We start from the raw sequence: 22,487 nt of genomic DNA, 5'->3' as shown, positions 1-22,487 counted from the left end.
TCTCTCTCTCTCCTGCTATTACTAGTCTTTGCATGCATGCATGCCATGGCTGCCTGCTGCATGCATGCAGTCTAGCTCCATCGGCTCTGCGATGCATGCTATAGTATTTTTACTTGCACCATGTAACGTTACTAGTAGTGATTGCCTGATTGGGAGGTGGAAGAAGGTGACAAGGTTGTTGCAAGAAAGGCAAGCTATATATATATATATATATAAGCTAATTAATTTGAATTTCCCATGCAAGTCAAGCTGCATACATATTTTCATTGTTCAAGTAATCTTGAATGATTAATTAGCCATATATATCTTGAGAAGTTGAGAACAATATTAGCAGTGTGGCAGTGCACACAAAGAATCAGGTTGTTGCATCAAGGCAACTTCTACATATGTTACTCCCTCCGTCCCACAATGTAAGAACGTTTTTCAGTGGAAAAACGTTTTTACATTATGAGACGGAGGGAGTACTGATTAATTTGAGTTTTCTCTTGCAAGTCAAGCTAGTCATGCATGTATGGTAAGCTTGATAAACTAGCCATGTCTTGAGACCCGAGAGGCAGTATAAGTAGCAACGTGACAGTGAAGAGAGAGAGAATCACGAGTCGACTCGATCGCTGGGAGTGAGTCACTCCACACCACACCACACCACACCGTAGATATAGATATGATCGATGCAGCGTTGTCAACTTAAAAGCATACATATAATTCGCAATTTGCCACACAGCTACCTAGCTAGAGCTAAGATATTATTTCAAGCTTCTTGTCCATCTCCCTTTTTTTCTGGACGTCCACTAAGTCGGGTCCGAGCTTAACACAAAGACACGCACAAGTGGCGAGGTCGCAACTTTTGGAGGGCGTCAACGTCGCCGCATATAACAGAAACCGCACCCCCTTCAACTACTTAATTTTTTGGGCTAAAACTTCAATACAAACCATGCGAAGTGAATGCTAAACTATATCAAAAACAATACAAGACAATTTTGACCCTTAGCCCTGTTTGATAGCAAAGTAACTCTATTGGAAAACCCAAAGTATTTGAAAACTACAGTATTTTAACCTATAGGCACAAGATACCACAGTTTTGACATACAAAAGTTTTCTAGAGTACTGAGAATACTGCAAACATGTTTGGCTATTGCTTACAAATTAGCAACTATTCACAGTTGCAAACACGCATGCACGTGTCAATCTCCCTAGTCGTTGCACATTTGGACAACCAACGAACAGCCCCATACATGAACTTGAACCGCCATGCACAAAGCCAGCTTACCAAAAGCGGAGACAGTTGAACTACCAGGAGCGAAGCTGCTGGCTGCACGTAACACTCGGCCATATTCAGCGTGGCCGTCGAGGGTCACCACGGGAAAGTCCACGGCGGCGCCGACGACGCACCATGCAGCGAAGCTGAATTGAGGGGATCGAGTTGTGCCACTTGGGAACAAGGAAGCAAACGTGCCTGTTTTCTCACCGTGCTCAGTTTAAAAAAAGAAGGTCTGGGGTTCTTTTTATTATGCAGAGAAAATATTGTGGTTTGGCAACTCTAGTATTAAAACTACAGTTTTTAGACGGAGCCAAACAGCCTGCTGTAAATAAAACTACAATAATATGAATAACTATAGTATTATTAGAATACTATAAAAATACTTTGCTACCAAATGGGTGTAAATTTTCCCTACTTTTTCCGGAATTTTGATATATTCATCACTGTCAAGGCAGTACAAAAAATACCAAAAGTAACAAAAATTATATCCAGGTACGTAGACCATCTATTGACGACCACACACTGGAGTGGGCCGAAGGTACAACTGGAATTACACCCTACGCCGTAACGCCGAGTGCCAGAAATACTCGACAAATGGCCAAATGCACTTGACAAAGTCTTTGCCGAGAATTGTTCTCGGCAAAGAGTACCCGGCGTACACCTCTCAGCCTCTCAGGCAAACAGAACATTGCCAAGAACCAACATACACTCGACAAACTGTTTATCGAAAGCCAATCAGTGCGTCTTGGCAAAATAAAGCTGATTCACGGACAACAAAGGAGACAACGGTTGCCACGTGGCACAGCTTTGCTGAAAGCAAAGGAAAGCCTCTCGGCAAACAACAATAAGCACAATGCCGCCACGTGTCCATCACTTGATAGGGCGGACCCACAGCCTAAGCCGAGCCCAGAGTATGCCGGGAGCCGTGCTCGGCAAATCAAACGAATAGGAAACCGTTGCGTGTCCACCACCTTGTAGGAGGGCCCCACGGACTACGCCAAGAGCAACGCTCGGTAAAGAAAATGAATAGGAAACTGCCATGTGTCCACCAACTGATAGGCTGGGTTCCACGGCCTCGTCGAGTTCATGCTTTGCTGAGAGCCAAACTCGGCAAAGCTAATGAATAGCAAACTGCCATGCGTTCACCACCTAACAGGCGGTCCCATGTCCTACGCTGAACTCGTGCTTTGCCGGGAGCTATTCTCGGCAAAGCAAACAAGTAGGGAGCTGCCATGTGTCCACCACCTGATAGGCGGGCCCCATGTCCTATGCCGCGTCCAAGCTTTGCCGGTAGCTTACTCGACAAAGTTTATTTTGTTTGCTGAGACCTTCACGGCTCTCAGTAAAGATGTCAGGTTCTAGAGAGTAAAGATGTCAGGTTCTAGAGGTCGACACATTTTACCGAGAGCTTAACTCGGCTAACATAGCAGCCTACTCCAGTTCAAGAGCCTTCACCGAGAGTAGCTCTCGAGCCTAGCTATGTGTACTTGTATATGATTGCTCACTGAGTTTGTAGGAGCTCCCATATTAATTTGATATGAGATGTGTTGTTCTGTACTGTAGTTATAGGCATACCGCATAAAATGATGTATTTGTTTTCAATTGCAGGGACTCCATAAGAAACAACTTGACAAAATAAGCAACGGGACATATTTCCGAGAACAACACTCGGAAATATAGGCTTTGTCGAGACCGGCCACTCGGAAGAGGGATCACCTGATCGTCAGGACAGACTTTTCCGAGGGCGTCTCTCGGCAAAAGTAGCACTCCAGCAGTGCTATTCTTTTCCGAGAACAGACTCCTCTAGGTAAAGGTAGCACTCAAGTGTTGCCATTCTTTTCCGAGAGCACCCCCTGTCAGGTGGGACCCGCGGGAGCACATGTCAGGTCAATACGTTCCAGTCAACGGTGCTATACCGAGTGGGGTTGTATAGCTCTCGACAAAGGAAACGTTTTTGGATTCACTTGATTTGTTTTTGTTTTGAATAATTTGAAATATTTCAGTGACAAGTGGGTCCACCTGCCATGTCAGAATGTTTCAGTGACAGGTAGTTTGCCGAGCGTTCCTTCTTAGCTCTCGGTAAAGACAGCAGGAAGTCATGAAGCCGTCACATGCAAACGGACATGCCACGCGGCATCTCTTTGTCGTGTGGTGCTCTCGGCATCTGTGACATTTGCTGGCTGTGCCTTCTTCACCGTGTTTTCTTCTTGGCAATATCACCTCGTTGCCGGGAACCTGTGTTTGCCGAGTACTACTCTCGGCGTATATGTGTTTGCGGAGTGTCCGTGGTTTGGCTCTCGGCGAAGAGCCCGACACTACATGTATAAGGAAATTCCAGTAGTGGGTGCGCCGCCATAATCGCCTCGGTCACCGGAGCCGGGCAAACCTTGTTGTAGTAGACGGTCGGAAGTCATCATAGATTGAAAGGATCCAACTTTAAGACACACGAAGGCTGACGAACGAAGACCGGATCTAAGAAGATCCACCAAAGAGAAAGACCCACCGAATTTCGCGAGATCCGCCGGAGACTTATCTCCACACGCCCTCCAATGATGCTAAACGCAATATTGGGGCGGGGGCTAGACGGGAAGAACATGCATCTTCGGGGAGGCGCCGCTTTGTCTTTTTGAGAAAGACACACACCCTACCAACTAAAGAAACACCTAAAACGGAGTAGGAGCCCTCTCGCCGGCAGTAGTCACGATCCACGACGCCTTCATGGCCCTAAGGCCACAGAAGACGAGATAGATCAGTGACAGTGCTGACGAAAGGATGGGAACCTTAATCGCATGTTCGCCTGGCGAGCGAGACGAATGGGCAAGGGGCGTTGTATCTCGCTTTTCAACCCTTGCATTTCAATAGTACAAAGATTCATCCCTCGCCCTATTCAAAGCTGCACAAGTGGTGACATGGTACCAGATGGAAAAACAGAAAACGTTAGAAATTTTGAAGGGAAAATGAAGATATGAGGAGAATCTTTATTTATTTATCTTCCTATAAAGAGTAAAATTCTCTACCTTTTCATGTTTTTTAAACATGTGGCATAATGTTTAAGGGATAAGAACATTTTTTATGAATGTCACAATTTTTTTAGTATGTCATGAATAATTTTATAAAATTGTGCGAATAAAATCCTAATTTTCATGAAATATTCTTAAAATGTGTTAAGCATTTTTTTAAATGCTCAAACATCTTTTAAACGCGTGATATTTTAATGGTTACGAGTACTTTTTGTGTATGTCATGGGCATTTTTACAAAATCACGCGAATAAATTCTTACATTGCACGGATACTTTATAAAAAATATCATGATTTCCTTTAAATGTATGTACATTTATTTTGAGTTTAATATTTTTTATTTTTATTATGATTATTAAAAATCATGATTTGTTTTAAAACACATGAACGTTTTTTAAGTTGTGCGAACAATTTTTGATTAATACACGTAGTCCATGTATTTTTTTCTTATAATAGCGAAAAGGAGAGCTGAATAAAATAGCGAAAAGGAAGAAAATGCCCACGAACGTGACACAACAACGTAGCTGGGCTGTTGGACTGTGAGGCGAGCCCGTCTTATACAAGTAGCAATAAGTCCGGCCACTTCTCGTCCATCAGCGGAGAGCGGCGGCGGCGGCGAGTATAGCAATCTCAACAATCCCATCCCCTCTCCTACAAGGACTGCGGCGGCGAGGAAGACGTGGTGGAGGGGAAGCCTTGTCTGGTGAGCCCTCCGCCGTTCAAAATCCGCAAGCTGGGCGGTCCGGGTAGGAGTTCAATTGACGCTGAGGATCAGAGTGAGGCCATGGCTGCCAGGGACGGCAAGATCGGCGAGAGGATGGAGGTGGAGGAGGACAAAACTTCCATTGAGTCCATGGCGGACAGAGGCGGGCATGTGGATGCAGAGATGACGGAATTCAAGTATGGCGAGGTTGCGGACGAGGAGCTTCACAAGGACAAGATGAACGGAGGCAAATCAAATCAGCAGATCAAGAACAAGACGACCCCGGAGGAGAACGGAGGCAAGGAAGCAGATGGAGGATTATCAGGAGGTCTTTGATTCCTACCTTCAAGGCCTTGAATCTAAAGTTGGACACTTTGGATACACAAGTAAGATATACTTTTTTTTTGCCAACACCAGTTCATTACTACACTAGTTAATTGCTTTCTATGATTCCTATCAATGCAGATTCCTTCCTTGTAGCAAGTCTAATTTTTCTTGACAAAATTGTGCGTGCAGGCCTAGTGAGCCCCATGCACTTTACACACTACACACCCAGACAGGTGCCATCCGATTATACTACTCGTGGGATCACCTTGCAGATCTTCTCCTTCAAGATTGCCAACATCAGTTTGGACCTGGAATGGCCACTCCTGCAATGGCCTCTCAAAGTGTATGGCGTCGTCGCCGCACGAGACAATGTGGATCGCAAGCGCAACGTTCTCTTCCACCGGCAAAGGGACAACTTCCAAGAGATCACCCAAGAAGTAAGCGCCTGCTGTATTCTGTTAACTTTCCTTTTATCTCCTCTTTGTTTGCATGCATGTCTCTTAATTTGTTGATCCATCGGTTTGTTGCAATTCATTCAGTGTGTGTAATGATGGCCCTTGCAGGACCCCTTTCTGTGCTTGACTGGCCCATCTCGTGCAATCTCAGCCGAATCCCCTCTTGAGTTTGAAGTCCAACTAAAAATCAAGGGCGGCCACGCAGAGTCTGAAGACAGCGTGCTGATCAATAGAAAAGGCCATTTCGGTGGTTACCATACCGATAATGGTTTATATACTGTCACCTTTGACAACTGTCTTTGCACAGCCGAGTTAAGCCTGCAGAAACTGTATCGTGGAGCAGTACAAGCCACTTTCTTGCGTGTCGGCATTGTTAAAGGCAGTCAAAGCCCTTTCAGTTATGGAGGCAGAGTTGCTTGCTCCTCACCACCTCAGGAAGATGTGGTAAGGGGTAGTGAAGGCCCTGCCGCTCCCACCCAAGTTGTGTTGCTTGATTCTCGTGATTGTGCTGGTGGGAAGATGGCAATAGGCGAAGAAGATGGTTACCTCGATCTGTCAAGGCATGTTGTTTCTCTCGAATTACGGACAGTGAGTGAAGATTCTGAAGAATTGGAAGAAACCCTGAAAGTTGTCGTAGAAGCCTACTCTCCTGGTGGTTCTGTGCAAGCTGCTGTCATGGTCAGGCCTCAATACTGCGGCATAAGTAAACATAAATGTGACCTCAACGGCTCTAAGGTGAAGATAACCATTGCTTGGTCACCTATTATTAGCAGTGCTTTCACCAAAAAGGTTATTCTATGAGAGGGATATGTTCGATGGTGCTCAAGTATTTTATCAGCTATGTAAGATGTGAACCTATTGCTGTATCGATCTGCTATGTAAGATGTTTGACTCTGTGTATCTACTCTGTTTTATAAGTCAAGTCTAGATGGTGTATTTCTACTTAAAATACTGCTATAATAATTTGCAAGTCATGCTGTAGGAAGTATTCCTTGCCTGACCTTAAGCAGCCACACTATGCATACATGTTTTGTTAATATATGCATGTTTATCTCTCTAGAATAATATTTGCTTTCATTCTGTTGCAACTAGAATCAAATGGATGTGGTTTGCTAGGGACTTGAGCTGCAGAGAAATGCTCAGTTTTCTTTTTGTCTTGCTTAAAATCTCTGCCAGTTGGCAGAAATATGGTCTGTGCGCTCAATTTTCACCAGTGACATGGCATCAGTTGTACACAGTATGCAGGCATGTCAACTTGCTCCTGAACTACTGATCAGTCTTGTTTAACTTATGATAACTTGGTGCTCAGCTATGCTGCAGAACATTATCAGAGAAGAATTCTATGAAGTATGGTATTTTACCCTTTGCCCAGTTATTATGTTTTTCAGTAGGTGGTTGTTTGTTTGTTCAAGTACCAAGCTTTGTGTGTCTATCGACTACAAATTGTTAAGCTATAAGCTATGTTGTTTTAACTATTCTGTTCATTTAAGTTGCACTAGTTAGCTACTGTTTAGTTTTATGTTGTTTCCTTTGTTCCATGTAAGCTTCTACAACATAAAAGGAACATAAATGTTGAGTTCAATTATCCATTGTCTTTTACGGCGTCATGCATGATAATGATACTAAGGTAGGTCGTATTTGGTGTCTGCGATGTGCACCATGCATTGTTTTCTTTTTCTCGAAACGGAGGCAAAAGCTTTGCCTCATCTCATCATTGGTAAGAAATAAGAACCACTGTTAGCATTGGTTTCAGTTGGAGGTAGCTACTTGTGTTCTACACTTCTCCTATGGATCCGTGAGCCAAAGTTTACTCTTTTGCGGACTGCTTATAAATTATTATTTTGCAATTTTCTTTATGTATGGAATAGTAGCTGGTGCATTTGTGGAAATTGACCATGATTGGCAGTGTGCGTCCTTATAAGGAGTTGCACTTTTTTAGCGTTCAACTTCTAAGCTTGAGCCAATTGATGGGCAGGTTCCAAATGGCCTCCTGGGACCTGATAATTGCCTCCTAGAAACTTTTCATGCACTATGTTTTGCCCTTCTATACTGTGCTTCCTATATTGAATTCATATAATGAAACTGAATGCTTCTCTCCTATGTTCTCTATGTCTGAAGCGAAAATTCTGACAACTTGGAAGATTATCAGTCACATTGCATCTTGGCAGTTTTACAATCTACCTACCAGATGTTTTTGGACCGATTATGATAGTGATTCATTGTTTGCTTCGGTTTAGATCTTTGATTGTCCCTTACATGCTGCCCACAATTGGTTCTGTACTATTTGTCGAAAGTAAGGGCATAAGAGAACGACATGTCCAGACATACGGGGTGCTCTGAAGCAACCTAGGAGGCTTAGGAACAACCGCTGCACTAAGCCTCTTGAGTTTAGGTTGCCAACTGCACTAATCCTCTTGAGTTTACGTTGCCAGATGTTGGCTGATTTATATAGTTATCATTTTTATTTGGTTGCAATTCCGGCGAGTTGGGTTGTTATGAAGTGTTCCATCTTAATGTTGGACAAACTGATGCAAGTCTTGTGTTGACATGGATGAAGTGTTTGTGTTTTTGTTGTACTCCATGTCAACACGAGACATGGAGCGCAACAAAAAATACTGTCACTCTGGAGCCACAATTTTTTTTCTTTTGTGATGTGCTGTAATGAAGACGCACTCTTGTGTAGTTTAGTTAGAATAATTGAGATCTCTATTATCCGGTATGCTCTTATAACAGTTTGGAATGATCTGTTTTAATTTCTGGTATGCCATTATAACAGTTTGGAATGATCTGTTTTAATTTCATATGGTAGCGAATTACAGCTCATTTGAATTGTTACTGCTATAAGGGCATTTCTGACCGATCCCCTAAAAGTTTTGGTCGGTTCTAACAGATCCCCTAAATTTAGCGGAGTAAAATGTAAATTTGCATAAATTCAACCCAATTTCAATCAAAATTTGCGTGCATTTAAACATAAGTTCAACATAGATAGTCTTGACAACCGAACATTGAACATAAATTTAAACTTAAACTATACTAAACTTAAAACTACACTAAAAACTACCCATCTTCATCAGCCGTAGTGGAGGTCGAGCCAATCATTCCTCGACAGGCCACCCTCGGTGAGACATGGATCCGGGCCGGTTCCGTCACCGTCACAGTTGGGAAAGATGCTCTGCCACTCCTCGACGTCGAACTCCTCCTACTCGCTGCCCTCCTCGCCGCCTTGTACCTTGTCAGGGGAGATGACGATGACATCCCTGGCATTGTCGGTGAATATTGCCCGCTCCGCCTCCACGAGCTCTGGGTGCTGGTGGTGGCGGCCCTCCATGTACGCCTTGTCGGCGGCCTCCGCCCCGAGGCACTCCCTTGCCATCGCCGCGCTCACCACACCCGGCTCCGTCGGGACGAGGTGGATCGACGCTGTCCTGAACGTGAAGTTCAGCCTCGTATTGCGGCCGTGGAAGCGGACTTGCCACCGGTCATACTCCATTGCCGCGAGCTCCGCCATGTGGAACAACCCGACCCACTTCCTTGTGGTCTCCCGGTCGGTGATCTCCGCCACCCATGTCCCCCACGAGTGCTGCCGGACGCAGAGGTAGGTCCTTTGCGGCAGCCGCGGCGGGGGGAGCTCTGGGAGTCGGCGAATCGGGTGGGGGCAGGAGGATCAGGCGAGTGGCGGTGGCTCGAGGATGCGCCGCTAGACGATGACCCGCGGGCGTGGCGGCGCGGTTCATGCTGCGGATCGGCAGCGGGGACTTCCGGCCACCGCATCCAACCATTGGGAGGAGAAGGGGCGACGGGGAAGGGTGGGGGACGCACCGGCGACGGGGCGAGGGCACTAGTAGAAAAAGAGTCAAATGTTTAGCTCATTAGTCCCGGTTTGTATTTAAGCTGGCACTAATGTGACCAATAGTGCCGGTTCCAACGGCTAGGCGAGAGACGCTCATTAGTACCGGTTCGTGGCGAACCTTTAATAGCGGTTCGTGCCACGAACCGGTACTAAAGAGGTGGTGGCCTTTAGTATGGGTTGGTGGCTCCAACCAGTACTAAAGACCCTCCCCCTTTAATACCGGTTGGAGCCACCAACCGGTACTAAAGGTGGTGGCCTTTAGTACGGGTTGGTGGCTCCAACCAGTATTAAAGACCTCCCCCCTCCCTTTAGTACCGGTTGGAGCCACCAAGCGGTATTAAAGGTGATGCGCTGCCACCCGCAGTGCACAATGTTTAGTCCCACCTCGCTAGTTGAGAGGAGCTCGCACCGGTTTATAAGCCCCGCCGCGGCTATCGTGTCGAGCTCCTCTCCAAGCAGGCCTTTGTGGGCCTATTGCAAGTCTTCTGCCCTGTGGGGCTTACTGGGCCGTCCGGGCCTGCATCCTGGCCTAACTAGATGTTGGGTTTCTAGTCGTATACAGGCCGTGCCGGCCCAGTTGCTTTATTTAAAAAAAAATCAAAAACAAAACTGGGACTAAAGGTCCCTCAGACCACGGCACGCCTCGTGCCACGTGGTTGCCCTTTAGCACCGGTTCGTGCTGAACCGGTACTAAAGGGGGGGGGCCCTTAGTGCCCACACTTTAGTGCCGGTTACCGAACCGGCACTAAAGGGCCTTACGAACCGGTGCTATTGCCCGGTTCTGCACTAGTGGGGGGAGAGAAGAGGACACAGAGGAGGGGAAGAGAGGGAGCGATTTTTTACTCGGCCGTCGAGCGGTGGAGTAAATATAGGGAGATTTGCGGCGGCCGAGTAATTTTTTTATTCCACTATGGTCTATTGAGCATCGGTTAGGTCCCGGTTAGAGGAGTAAAATGCCTATGGATAGTGTGGAAATTTACGAACTGATCCGGAAAATGGGCAAACAAAACTTAGTAGTAGCGCCGAGCAGAGGACGTAACATGGCGTACCACCTGAACATAGTTTTCAAATGAGTTTTTTTTAGCAAAATGTAGTTTTCGAATGAGTTTGAGTTTTTGAATTTCTAATGGATGAATTTGTACAAGTACTGAAAAACGTGAGTTCTATGCACTGTTATTATATGTACTTAAATGGTTCCTTCTATATGCTCCACAGGATGAATCAACTCTTGTTTCGGTCTCAAGCAACCGAGAGAAAAGTTTAAAACTAGCTTCTGTGTCCAGTGTTCTGTCAGGACTAAGATCTGTAAGATATTCTGAACAATATGGTCATATTTTACTTTCGAAGTCTTTTTGCTGATGTCAATATATTCTGAACAATATGGTGCACTCTTCTAGAGTCAAATGTAATGCTTGATGTCAGTTATCTGGCCTGTGGTGTGAAGCATGCTGCACTTATTACAAGGCAGAAGAGGTATTTACATGGGGAGAAGAATGCAGTGGGCGGCTTGGTCATGGGGCTGGCACAAGCATTTTTCAACCACATCTACTCGAGTCATTGTCAACCTGCAATGTTGAAATAATGGCTTGTGGTGAATTCCATACTTGTGCTGTTACAGCAACAGGTGATCTTTACACCTGGGGAGATGGAACCCACAATGCAGGACTCCTTGGTTATGGTAGTACCGTGGTAACCACATTTACCGGTCCCTCCTCAAGCCCATCAAATAGGTAAACCCACGAGAACATGTTTGAAAACTTCAACAAAAGCAGAGATTTTCCAGCCACACACCAGAGGACGAACGGTGGGATGGGATAGCGGGGTATCGTCCAAGGTCAGAAGATTTTGACCGGCGGGAAACGGAAAGGTTCCAGATAAACCTGCAAGGCTGGAACGCGAGGGACTCTGGTTCACCCAGTAATCAGGTTGAGTCAGAGTGGATGGAACAGTTTGAACCTGGGGTGTAGTTGACACTGGTTTCTCTCCATGATGGAACCAAAGAGCTGAAAAGGGTGCGGTTTAGGTAGGCGTTTCCATCCTGAAATGAATAACCACGCGTCCACGCCTATGGCTTGCAAGTTGTCTTTAAGTAACCTGACCTGTAAGCGTTTCTCTTGTAGCCGAAGAAGATTCGCAGAGCATCAAGCGGAGTTACGACAAGTACAACGTGTGGAGAACTGACCAGATCTCTTTGGTACTGACATCATAGAGTCTGCACACACGTTTCTCTAGACGCGCGAGCAGAAGAAGCCAGTGCAGCAAGCGTGCCGGCCGAGTTCTTGCATTGTGTCCGAGCGATTGGTGCTGCTTAAGGTTGTTGGTCGACATGGTGCTTATCGGGTGCTCTCTTTCTGACTCCCCTCCACACCTGTCTGTAGTCTCCTGTTGTATAGAGGAGGCATGATCTGTGCAGTTGGCACATGGAAGGAGCAACGGCGCGCGTGTGGCGCCTCTGCTCCTGTGACTTGTTGTGACCATGATACTGCTATCAAGCCTGTATGATGTATATTTCTTGGGATTAGAGGGATGAGCCAAAGCTCTTCCTTTAAAGGGATTAAAGGGATGAGCCAAAGCTCTTCCAACTTGGCGTTCTGAAATGGTGGTGAGACCTGTAATCACACGGATAAGTGTATGTGATGTTGATGTAGTAATAGTCAGTCTAGATATGATCTGCTAAGCTTGGAGAATTAACTTTTCCCTTGTTTGAGTACGTGTTGCATCGAAGATAGGAATGAAGCTTATATTTCCACAGGCTGGGTGACAGTACAGTATTTTCTGTTGGGTAATTGGATGCGGATGATGACTCTTTGGTTAGTTTATCATGCTGCTCTATTCGTTCCTCTTATGATCTGCATGCCATATCTAAACTTTTCAAGTTCCTTGTCCCCACAAAACTTTGAGAGTTTCAGGGATAAGTTGATTTTGGAAGCAAGAGGTCCAGAGACTAGAAGAACATGTATGCTTGGTTCTATTTTGTTTTTGTAGTAACTAGATAGGAAAGGGAAGATGGAGGAGTCCTGCTTCCCTACGGCTCAGACAACACAAAAACTTGAGGGGGGAAAATCACCTACTGGTAAAATAGAAATAGATAGATATACTTGGGCAAAGCATCATACTTCACAACATTCAAGCCTCAGCACCATCAATCATATCCCTCTCACAAAATAACCATTTTGGTGCTAGGACTGCTAACAATAGCTGACCAAGCTGTGGTAATCTTACCTTAGAGCCATCAAGCTCACATTTATGCTAATGGCACAAAACTTAGGCCTAACCATGACATGAGCTTGCACATAAACATCACCAGACTCCGAGTATGCTTCCATGACAACTTTTTCAGGGTTTCTCCAATTCTTTAGAATCGTCTCTCACTATTTGCACTTCAACAGAAACAACATGCCTTGGCTGATCAAGATAACATCTTCTTCATCTATTGGCATCTTCCACCATCACAATCACGAGAATCAAGCAACACAACTAGGGTGGGAGAGGCAGGGCCTTCACTACCCATTACCACAACCGACACGGAAGAAAGTGGCTTGGACTGATCCATGATATAGTTACTGCAGGCTTAACTCTATTGTGCAAAGACAGTTCTCAAAGTCAAGAGTCTATAAACCATTATCGGAATAAAAACCAGTGTAATGGCATTGGCTATTGATCAACAGTTCAACACTCTCTTCAGACTGTTGCGCCCTTGACATCAAGCTGAAGGCGGCAACAGAGCAACATGCATATATTTTGTAAGATAGGTCAATTGAAGGCACTTGCATTTAGTAATAACCCATTTTACGAATCAAGATGGATGCAACGAAATATAAACATGTATATATTTCGTAAGATGAGTCAACCGAAAGCATTAGCATTTACTAGTGCCATGTTTTGCTAAACAAGCTCAATCTTCTATTTACTAAACAGTTAGATTGCAGTTACTAAAAGAACATATAACTAACTTACTAAAACAACCGAAGGTCCGCGAGGCATTGAAGGATGACGCTTGGGTTTCCAAGATCACGATCACTCCAGGCTTCTCCATGGCCCATATTCACCAGTTCATTGTGCTTTGGACAACCATTCATGGCTTCAACCTTGATGCCAAGGACGTCATTGTGGAAAGCTCACCGAATGCGAGAATGCTCCGCCAAACCCGCTTACACAACACAATTCTTTGGAATATTTCACTCTCCCATGGAGCACACGGTATGGAAAGCATAGGCGCCCCGAAGGTGAAATTCTTTGCATGATTTACTATCCAAAATAGGCTTGTACTCCTGATAGATTAGCCAAACTTGTGGCCTTTACCCCTTCTGCAAGCGCGAACAAGAAACCATGTCGGTTCTCCATTAGGCTATGGAGCATGATCAACGATTGGCTACAACTTACAAGAATTGACACCTCCTCTTGTCACTTCAGATGCTCTCCATCAAAGAATGGTGGATCACCTATCCGACACAGCCATCCCCAACTGAAAAGCGATGGCCTCCCTTTCTCTCTTGGACTATTTGGAATGAAAGAAATGCGCGAATCTCCCAAAACAAGAGCGCCCCGCCAACGGTTCTTCTTGCCAACATCAAGAATGAAGCTCTACTTTAGGTGGCCACGGAGGCCAAAAAATAGGATTTTTTCCCCAAGAGAGCAGTAACCTACTTTTTTAGGGTGTGGGTAATGCAAACTTCTTAATTAATGGACGGTGGAGCGTGCATGACATTCAAGTAGAGGGAAGAACTATTGTATGGAGCAACAAGTTTAAGATATAACAACAACTGCTCATAGAGCAACAAGATGACTCGTGTGCAAGTCACATATATTGGTGTCTATGATGTCTGATGTACGGGTGAAAGACACGGAGCCATCATATTTTCGATTACTTACATATAAGAAACAAGGGTGCAATACAACTAATGTTCCATGTCTGATGCAGTCGTATTTTCCATTACTGACATATAAGGACAATGTGTTTGATTAGGGCAAGGTATTCTATTTGTAGACATGCCATACACTTTATCAGTACAAGCAATACAAATCAGCTGAGTGGACATGTATCATGATAATTTGTAATGATGCAGATCAATAGCTGAGTGAACGTGCAACAAGTTGGAATGATGTAGGTTCTTCCGCTGATCAACGGCAAAATTGCAGCTGTCGGCGTCCTGGGAACGGGGGTCCCCAGACTTGCGTGCCTGTGGCCTACTGCGTGGCTGGGCTGACAGGTTCGTACGGCCCATCTTTATCGACAAGGCATTCAAGACCCTCGCGAGGGGCCAAGCCTCGCGAGGCGGACGACGCAAAACCTCCTCAGGAGCGGCCTCGCCGGGCAGGCTCACGGGGGGCGGAGAGATCAAGGCAAGGCAAACCTCGAGAGGTCCGCGTCACGTGAGCTATGACGATCGGGACCAGGCGGGTGCCAGCGCGCGCAGTGTTCCTATTTCCTATTTGGTGCCAAGGGGCAAGCGCAGGTGCGGAGTATCGAGGCATCAAGCAAATGTTTCCATATTGGTGCATGATAACCCACAAGTATAGGGGATCGCAACAGTTTTTGATAAGTAAGAGTGTCGAACCCAACGAGGAGCTAAAGGTAGAACAAATATTCCCTCAAGTTCTATCGACCACCGATACAACTCTACGCACGCTTGACGTTCGCTTTACCTAGAACAAGTATGAAACTAGAAGTACTTTGTAGGTGTTTTTGGATAGGTTTGCAAGATAATAAAGAGCAAGTAAATAAAAAATAGGGGATGTTTAGATAAAGACACAACTAAATTAGTTTTAGTAAATTGCTTTTTGTTACGAGAAAGTTATTTGTCCCTAGGCAATCGATAACTAGACCGGTAATCATTATTGTAATTTTATTTGAGGGAGAGGCATAAGGTAACATACTTTCTCTACTTGGACCATACGCACTTATGATTGGAACTCTAGCAAGCATACATAACTACTAAAGATCATTAAGGTAAAACCCAACCATAGCATTAAAGTATCAAGTCCTCTTTATCCCATACGCAAACAACTTACTTATTCGGGTTTGTGCTTCTGTCACTCACGCCACCCACCATAAGCAAATCATGAACATATTGCAAGCCCTACAGCGGGGATCCCTCACGCTTGCGTGACAGGGAGAGCACCATAGGACAGCACCAATAATAAAACATGCAACTCAAACCAATCATGATCATCAAATAACCCATAGGACAAAACAGATCTACTCAAACATCATAGGATCGCCATACATCATTGGGAAATAATATATAGCGTTAAGCACCATGTTTAATTAGAGATTACAACGGTTAAGAGAGAGGTTACACCGCTGCATAGAGGGGGGAAGAGTTGGTGATGATGGCGGTGAAGTTGTTGGTGAAGATTGCGGTGATGATGATGGCCCCCGGTGGCACTCCGGCGCCACCGGAAGCGAGGGGGAGAGAGCCTCCCTCCTTCTTCTTCTTCCTTGACCTCCTCCCTAGATGGGAGAAGGGTTTCCCCTCTGGTCCTTGGTCTCCATGGCGTGGGAGGGGCGAGATCCCCTCCGAGATTGGATCTGTCTCTCTGTCTCTCTCTCTCTCTCTCTCTCTCTCTCTCTCTCTCTGCGTTCTCAGATTCTGCCCTTTCACCGTTTCTTATATTCCCCGAGATCCGTAACTCTGATTGGGATGAAATTTTAACACGATCTTTATCCGGATATTAGCTTTCTTGCGGTGAAAGAAGGGCACCAACCGCCTTACGGGGTGGCCACGAGGGTCAGGGGCACGCCCCCTGCCTCGTGCCTCCCTCGGGCACCGTCTCGCGTGGATTTTTCTTCCCAAAAATCATGTATATTCAAAAAAAATCTCCATCAATTTTTATCCCGTTTGGACTCCGTTGGATATGGATATTCCGCGAAAAAAACATGCAACAAACATGAACTGGCACTGGACACTGGATCAATATGCTAGTCCCAAAAATAGTATAAAAAGTTGCCAAAAGTATATGAAACTTGTAGAATATTGGCATGTAACAATAAAAAATTATAGATACGACGGAGACGTCGATGTATCAGCATCTCCAAGCTTAATTCCTGCTCGTCCTCGAGTAGGTAAATGATAAAAAAAGATAATTTTTGATGTGGAATGCTACCTAGCATAATCCTGATCATGTAATCTAATCATGGCATGAATATTAAGACACGAGTGATTCAAAGCAATAGTCTATCATTTGACATAAAACCAATAATACTTCAAGCCTACTAATAAAGCAATCATGTCTTTTCAAAATAACAAGGCCAAAGAAAGTTATCCCTACAAAATTATATAGTCTGGCTATGCTCCATCTTCACCACACAAAATATTCACATCATGCATAACCCCGATGACAAGCCGAGCAATTGGTTCATACTTTTTAACGCGCTTCAGCATTTTCAACCCTCACGCAATACATGAGCGCAAGCCATAGATACACTATGGGTGGAATAGAATATGATGATGGGGGTTATGTGGAGAAGACAAAAAGGGAGAAAGTCTCACATCGACGCGGCTAATCAACGGGCTATGGAGATTCCCATCAATTGATGTCAATGTGAGGGGTAGGGATTGCCATGCAACGGATGCACTAGAGCTATAAGTATATGAAAGCTCAAACTGAAACTAAGTGGGTGTGCATCCAACTTGCTTGCTCATGAAGACCTCGTGCATTTGAGGAAGCTCATCATCGGAATATACAAGCCAAGTTCTATAATGAAAACTCCCACTAGTATATGAAAGTGATAACTCAAGAGACTCTATATGAAGAACATGGTGCTACTTTGAAACACAAGTGTGGTAAAAGGATAGTAACATTGCCCCCTTTTTCTCTTTTTTTTGCGGGCTTCTTTGGCCCCTTTTTTTATTTAGGCTTCTTTGGCCTCTCTTTTTTGGCGGGCAATGCTCTAATAATGATGATCATCACACTTTTATTTACTTATAACTCAATATTACAACTCGATACTAGAACAAAGATATGACTATATATGAATGCCTCCGGCGGTGTACCGGGATGTGCAATGATCTAGCATAGCAATGACATCAAAAAACGGACAAGCCATGAAAACATCATGCTAGCTATCTTACGATCATGCAAGGCAATATGACAATGAATGCTCAAGTCATGTATATGATGATGATGGAAGTTGCATGGCAATATATCTCGGAATGGCTATGAAAATGCCATAATTGGTAGGTATGGTGGCTGTTTTGAGGAAGATATAATGATGCTTATCTGTGACAGAGCGTATCATATCACGGGGTTTGGATGTACCGGCGAAGTTTGCACCGACTCTTGAGGTGAGAAAGGGCAATGCACGGTACCGAAGAGGCTAGCAATGATGGAAGGGTGAGAGTGCGTATAATCCATGGACTCACATTAGTCATAAAGAACTCATATACTTATTGCAAAAGTTTATTAGCCCTCGAAGCAAAGTACTACTATGCATGCCCCTAGGGGGATAGATTGGTAGGAAAAGACCATCGCTCATCCCCAACCGCCACTCATAAGGAAGACAATCAATAAATACCTCATGCTCTGACTTCGTTACATAACGGTTCACCATACGTGCATGCTACGGGAATCACAAACCTCAACACAAGTATTTCTACTAATCCACAACTACCCACTAGCATGACTCTAATATCACCATCTTTATATCGCAAAACTATTGCAAGGAATCAAACATATCATATTCAGTGATCTACAAGTTTTATGTAGGATTTTATGACTAACCATGTGAATGACCAGTTCCTGTCATCTCTCTAAATAGATATAAGTGAAGCAAGAGAGTTTAATTCTTTCTACAAAAGATATGCCTACGCTCTAATAAATATAAGTGAAGCAAAAGAGCATTCTACAAATGGCGTTTTTCTATGTAAAGAGAAACAGGCAATCCAAACTTCAAATGATACAAGTGAAGCACATGAAGCATTCTATAAAGCCATACGCAAAAGATATAAGTGAAGTGCAATGATCATTCTATAAATCAACCAAGGACTATCTCATACCAGCATGGTGCATAAAAAAATGAAAACTAAATGCAAAATACGCTCCAAGATTGCACATATCGCATGAACGAAACGAATCCGAAAACATACCGATACTTGTTGAAGAAAGAGGGGATGCCTTCCGGGGCATCCCCAAGCTTAGAAGCTCAAGTCTCCTTGAATATTTACTTGGGGTGCCTCGGGCATCCTCAAGCTTGAGCTCTTGCCTCTCTTCCTTCTTCTCACATCGAGACCTTCTCGATCATCGAACACTTCATCCACACAAAACTTCAACAGAAAACTCGGTAAGATCCGTTAGTATAATAAAGCAAATCACTACTCTAAGTACTCTTGCAAACAAATTCATATTTTGTTTTTTCATTGTAGCTACTGTAATATAACTTTTCCATGGCTTAATCCACTGATATAGATCGATAGTTTCATCAAAATAAGCTAACTATGCATCAAAAACAGAATCTGTCTAAAACAGAACAGTCTGTAATGATCTGAACATTCACCATACTTCTGGTACTCAAAAAATTCTACCAAAATTAGGAAAAATAAATTTTTTTTATAGAAATACAGTGCAAAAAGTTTCAGAACCGTTTGACATTCCAGTAAAAAATGTAAATCGTGCACTACAACCAAAGTTTCTATCCTGCACCGCACAAACCAACAAGTAATCTAAAACATCCTAAAGGCAAACCTTGGCACATTATTTTTATTTTACAAAGGAATTGTACAAGGGGATAATTATTTCTGTTGAAAAGTTTCTGTAATCAAGATTCACAAAGTTTTCGTGAGCATGAACAAAGTCCAAGGCTAGCTCCCACTTCAACCACTAGTGCAGAACCGGGCAATAGCACCGGTTCGTAAGGCCCTTTAGTGCCGGTTCCATAACCGGCACTAAAGTGTGGTCACTAAAGGACCCCCCCTTTAGTACCAGTTCAGCATGAACCGGTGCTAAAGGGCAGGCACGTGGCACGAGCCAGCTCCGGGGGCCGGGAGCCCTTTAGTACCGGTTGGTAACACAAACCGGTACTAAAATGTTTGGGGGGTTTTTGGTTTTATGATTTATTTTTCATTTAATTTTGTGTTTTCCATTTTAATTCTTTTTCGTTTGCTGGTATTTTACGATACTACACATTGTACACGTTATGCACATATATATATATATATATAAACAGAATTTCTAGTAGAACCAATCATATATATATCATCAATGTCTCACAAACCACCATATTAATTCACACATACACACATGTATAGCTATATACAATTTCTCCTACATATGCATGTTGCCTTTGGAGCCAGTGGCATTAGCCTAATTGGTGCCTTCGGAGCACGATGACAATTGGAAGTGGTTCATGACCTAGTCGATGGGGGCGGTAGCAGGTAATAGTATTCTCCCTTTGGATTTATGACCTGGTCAAGCAAAAATCCCGCTATTTCCTCTTGAAGTGCTTCTACGCGCTCCATTTCTAGGAGCTTGTCCCGCACCTCTTTGAACTGTTAAGAAGGAGATCAATATGCATGTGTATTAGTTGTGTGACTAGATATCGATAATGGTGTAAAAATTGTGAATAGTATTCTGACAAGCGTACCCATTCCTGTCTTTGAGATCTGCTCCTTTCGGACGCCATCATGCGAATGTTCTCGCAAACGCAGAATGCACACAGATTAGTCCCTTGCGCCTGCTTCAGGGCCTTTATTACGAGAATGGAATTTAATTTGATCAGATAATAATTAATCAAGCATGATGATTAAAGAGATGGCAGCTAGCTAGCTAGCTAGTACTACTTAATTACTTACCTTGGGTCGAAACCATTTCAGCTGTCCTTTCCATTCGCCTTCCGTGACACTGATGAACCTTGCCCAAGCCCTGCCCGCCGACAAAGAAAATGAATAAAGGGGTTATTAAATAGTTCATATCATGAAATGACGAACTAAATAGGCCGAGATATATAGTTAATAATGATTGAAATTACCTGTTGACTATCCCAAACAAGATGTTATAGTCACTATTTGCTTTGAGTAGTGAGTCCAGTATTTGAACTATTCCAGCGTCAACTTTAATGATACACAAGATCCAGTGAAATCTGCATGCACACACGTTTGCATGTCTTAATTAAGCGGGCATATGTAAGCAAAAACATGTAGCTAGCTAGTAGGCAAAAACAGAGAATTTGTAGTACAAGAAAGTGTGACTCACTGGAAGCTGTAAGGAAGTAGTATATCTTCATTGTATTTGAGGCGCTTCAAGAACTCTAGCATGCTGTACTCTACTTGCTTTTCATGATGCTTGTTTATTGTCCATGTGTATTCATTAACGGTGTTTGGGTCAATGAACCCAATGCCATAGCGTCCACCTTTTCTCATTTCATACATCTTCATCCTGCATAATACCACAGAAAAGAATATAGTGAGGATAATTACAGGTAATGATTGATCAACAGGATCACTACAGCTAGCTTGAGACTTAAATTACAGAAAGAAATCACTTATAGACAATAGCAACTGACGATAGATTTGTCGAGTGCGTCTTGATTGTATAACTGAAACAGTTCAGAATACTCAATGGTCACAGGTTTCTCATGGTAGTAATGATCCTTCTTGACTTGAACCATGAGGGACTCTCGATCGGATCTCTTGGTAATGTCCATGTACCATTGATGCAATTCATACATTCTTGTTGGGAGCTTCTTGACCTCTTCTGGCTTGACCAAAGGTTGGCCCCGGGCATATTTCCGTTTTATTTCCTCCTCTATAAGCACAGGCATGTCCTCGATCTCAAGGAGTTGTCCAACAGTGATTTTGAGAGTTTCAGCCTGCATTATATGCTCCTGGGTTATTATCACATCGCCCACCTCGGGAACGTAAACTGTTTGGCCACAATAATATTGGGCGCGCGTACTGTCACGTGTTGTTGGCGGCACAACAAGCGGGGGGATCGATTGCGCCGCCTGTTCTCCCAGCTGGGCAACGGTTTTCCCGCATTTTTTGACAGCTGCTTGTTGTTTGCTCGAGCTCAAGCTCGCCTTCTTCTGTAGACGTTGTCGATGTAACTTCCTGATGTGGCGCTCATAGTCCGTGTCAACAGGCTTAGGAGTTGGTGGTTGAGCCATACGAATGAACTGGTCAACTACTTCCACAGGCACTTTCTCCCTTGGCGGCGGTGGCGGTTTCGGTCCAAAATGGGCGTCGACTTCTGCCCGCACTATGGCATTGGTTTGCTCCTCGGTCCTGTCGTAATCCCTCTCAGGAAGAGGACTAGTGAGGTTTGGACCATATTTATATCGCTTGCCTCCGCCTGTACTTCCTATACTATGACCTCGACTCGTACCGCTACGCACCATAGCTGCGGGGTGTCTCTTCTGCGATTGCTGAGGCGGCGGAGACGGCTGACGGGGCTGAGTTGGATGAGGAGGAGTGGCCCGAAGCTGTGCCGGACTTGCAGTGGCCTGAGGTTGTGCCGGACTTGGAGGAGGAGTGGACGTCTGACGCTGTGTCGGACTTGGAGGAGGAGTGGCCTGACACTTTGCCGGACTTGGAGGAGGAGGAGTGGCCTCACGCGTTGGTGGACTTGGAGGAGCAGGAGTCTGCTGACTCGGTGGCGGACTTCGACGAGGAGTCGGATGACGCGATGTCGGTGGCCTTCGAAAGATGATGCAATCCTTTCTCCATAGGATGATACGATGTTTGGCATCTCCGAGTGTGTGCTCCTCGTCATCTCCAGGAATGTCAAGCTCTAGCCCCGAATATTGGTCCACCACCTCATCAACCACGACACGAGCATAGCCTGCTAGAATCGGGTTGCAATGGAAGGTTGCATCGGGGGAATTTGTATAAGCAATGCCGTCCGCCACCTTCAAGGATATGTTCTTAATTTTGAAGTGTA

The 22,487-nt window shown here is 44.5% G+C and overlaps 1 protein-coding gene across 1 annotated transcript; it reads left to right on the top strand.

Moving 5' to 3' along the window:
* The first annotated feature begins 5,060 nt into the window (after positions 1 to 5,060).
* Positions 5,061 to 6,637, top strand: LOC119358450. Its single transcript, XM_037624989.1, has 3 exons — positions 5,061 to 5,307; positions 5,496 to 5,743; positions 5,870 to 6,637. Exons 1-3 carry the CDS (start codon positions 5,061 to 5,063, stop codon positions 6,560 to 6,562), a joined length of 1,188 nt encoding a protein of 395 aa, XP_037480886.1. The 3' UTR covers positions 6,563 to 6,637.
* The last annotated feature ends 15,850 nt before the right edge of the window (positions 6,638 to 22,487 follow it).

This window comes from Triticum dicoccoides, chromosome 2A (genome assembly GCF_002162155.2).
Source record: "Triticum dicoccoides isolate Atlit2015 ecotype Zavitan chromosome 2A, WEW_v2.0, whole genome shotgun sequence".
Taxonomy (NCBI): domain Eukaryota; kingdom Viridiplantae; phylum Streptophyta; class Magnoliopsida; order Poales; family Poaceae; genus Triticum; species Triticum dicoccoides.
The sequence above is the reverse complement of the archived record's forward strand: the minus strand, read 5'-3'. Positions and strand labels throughout refer to the sequence as shown.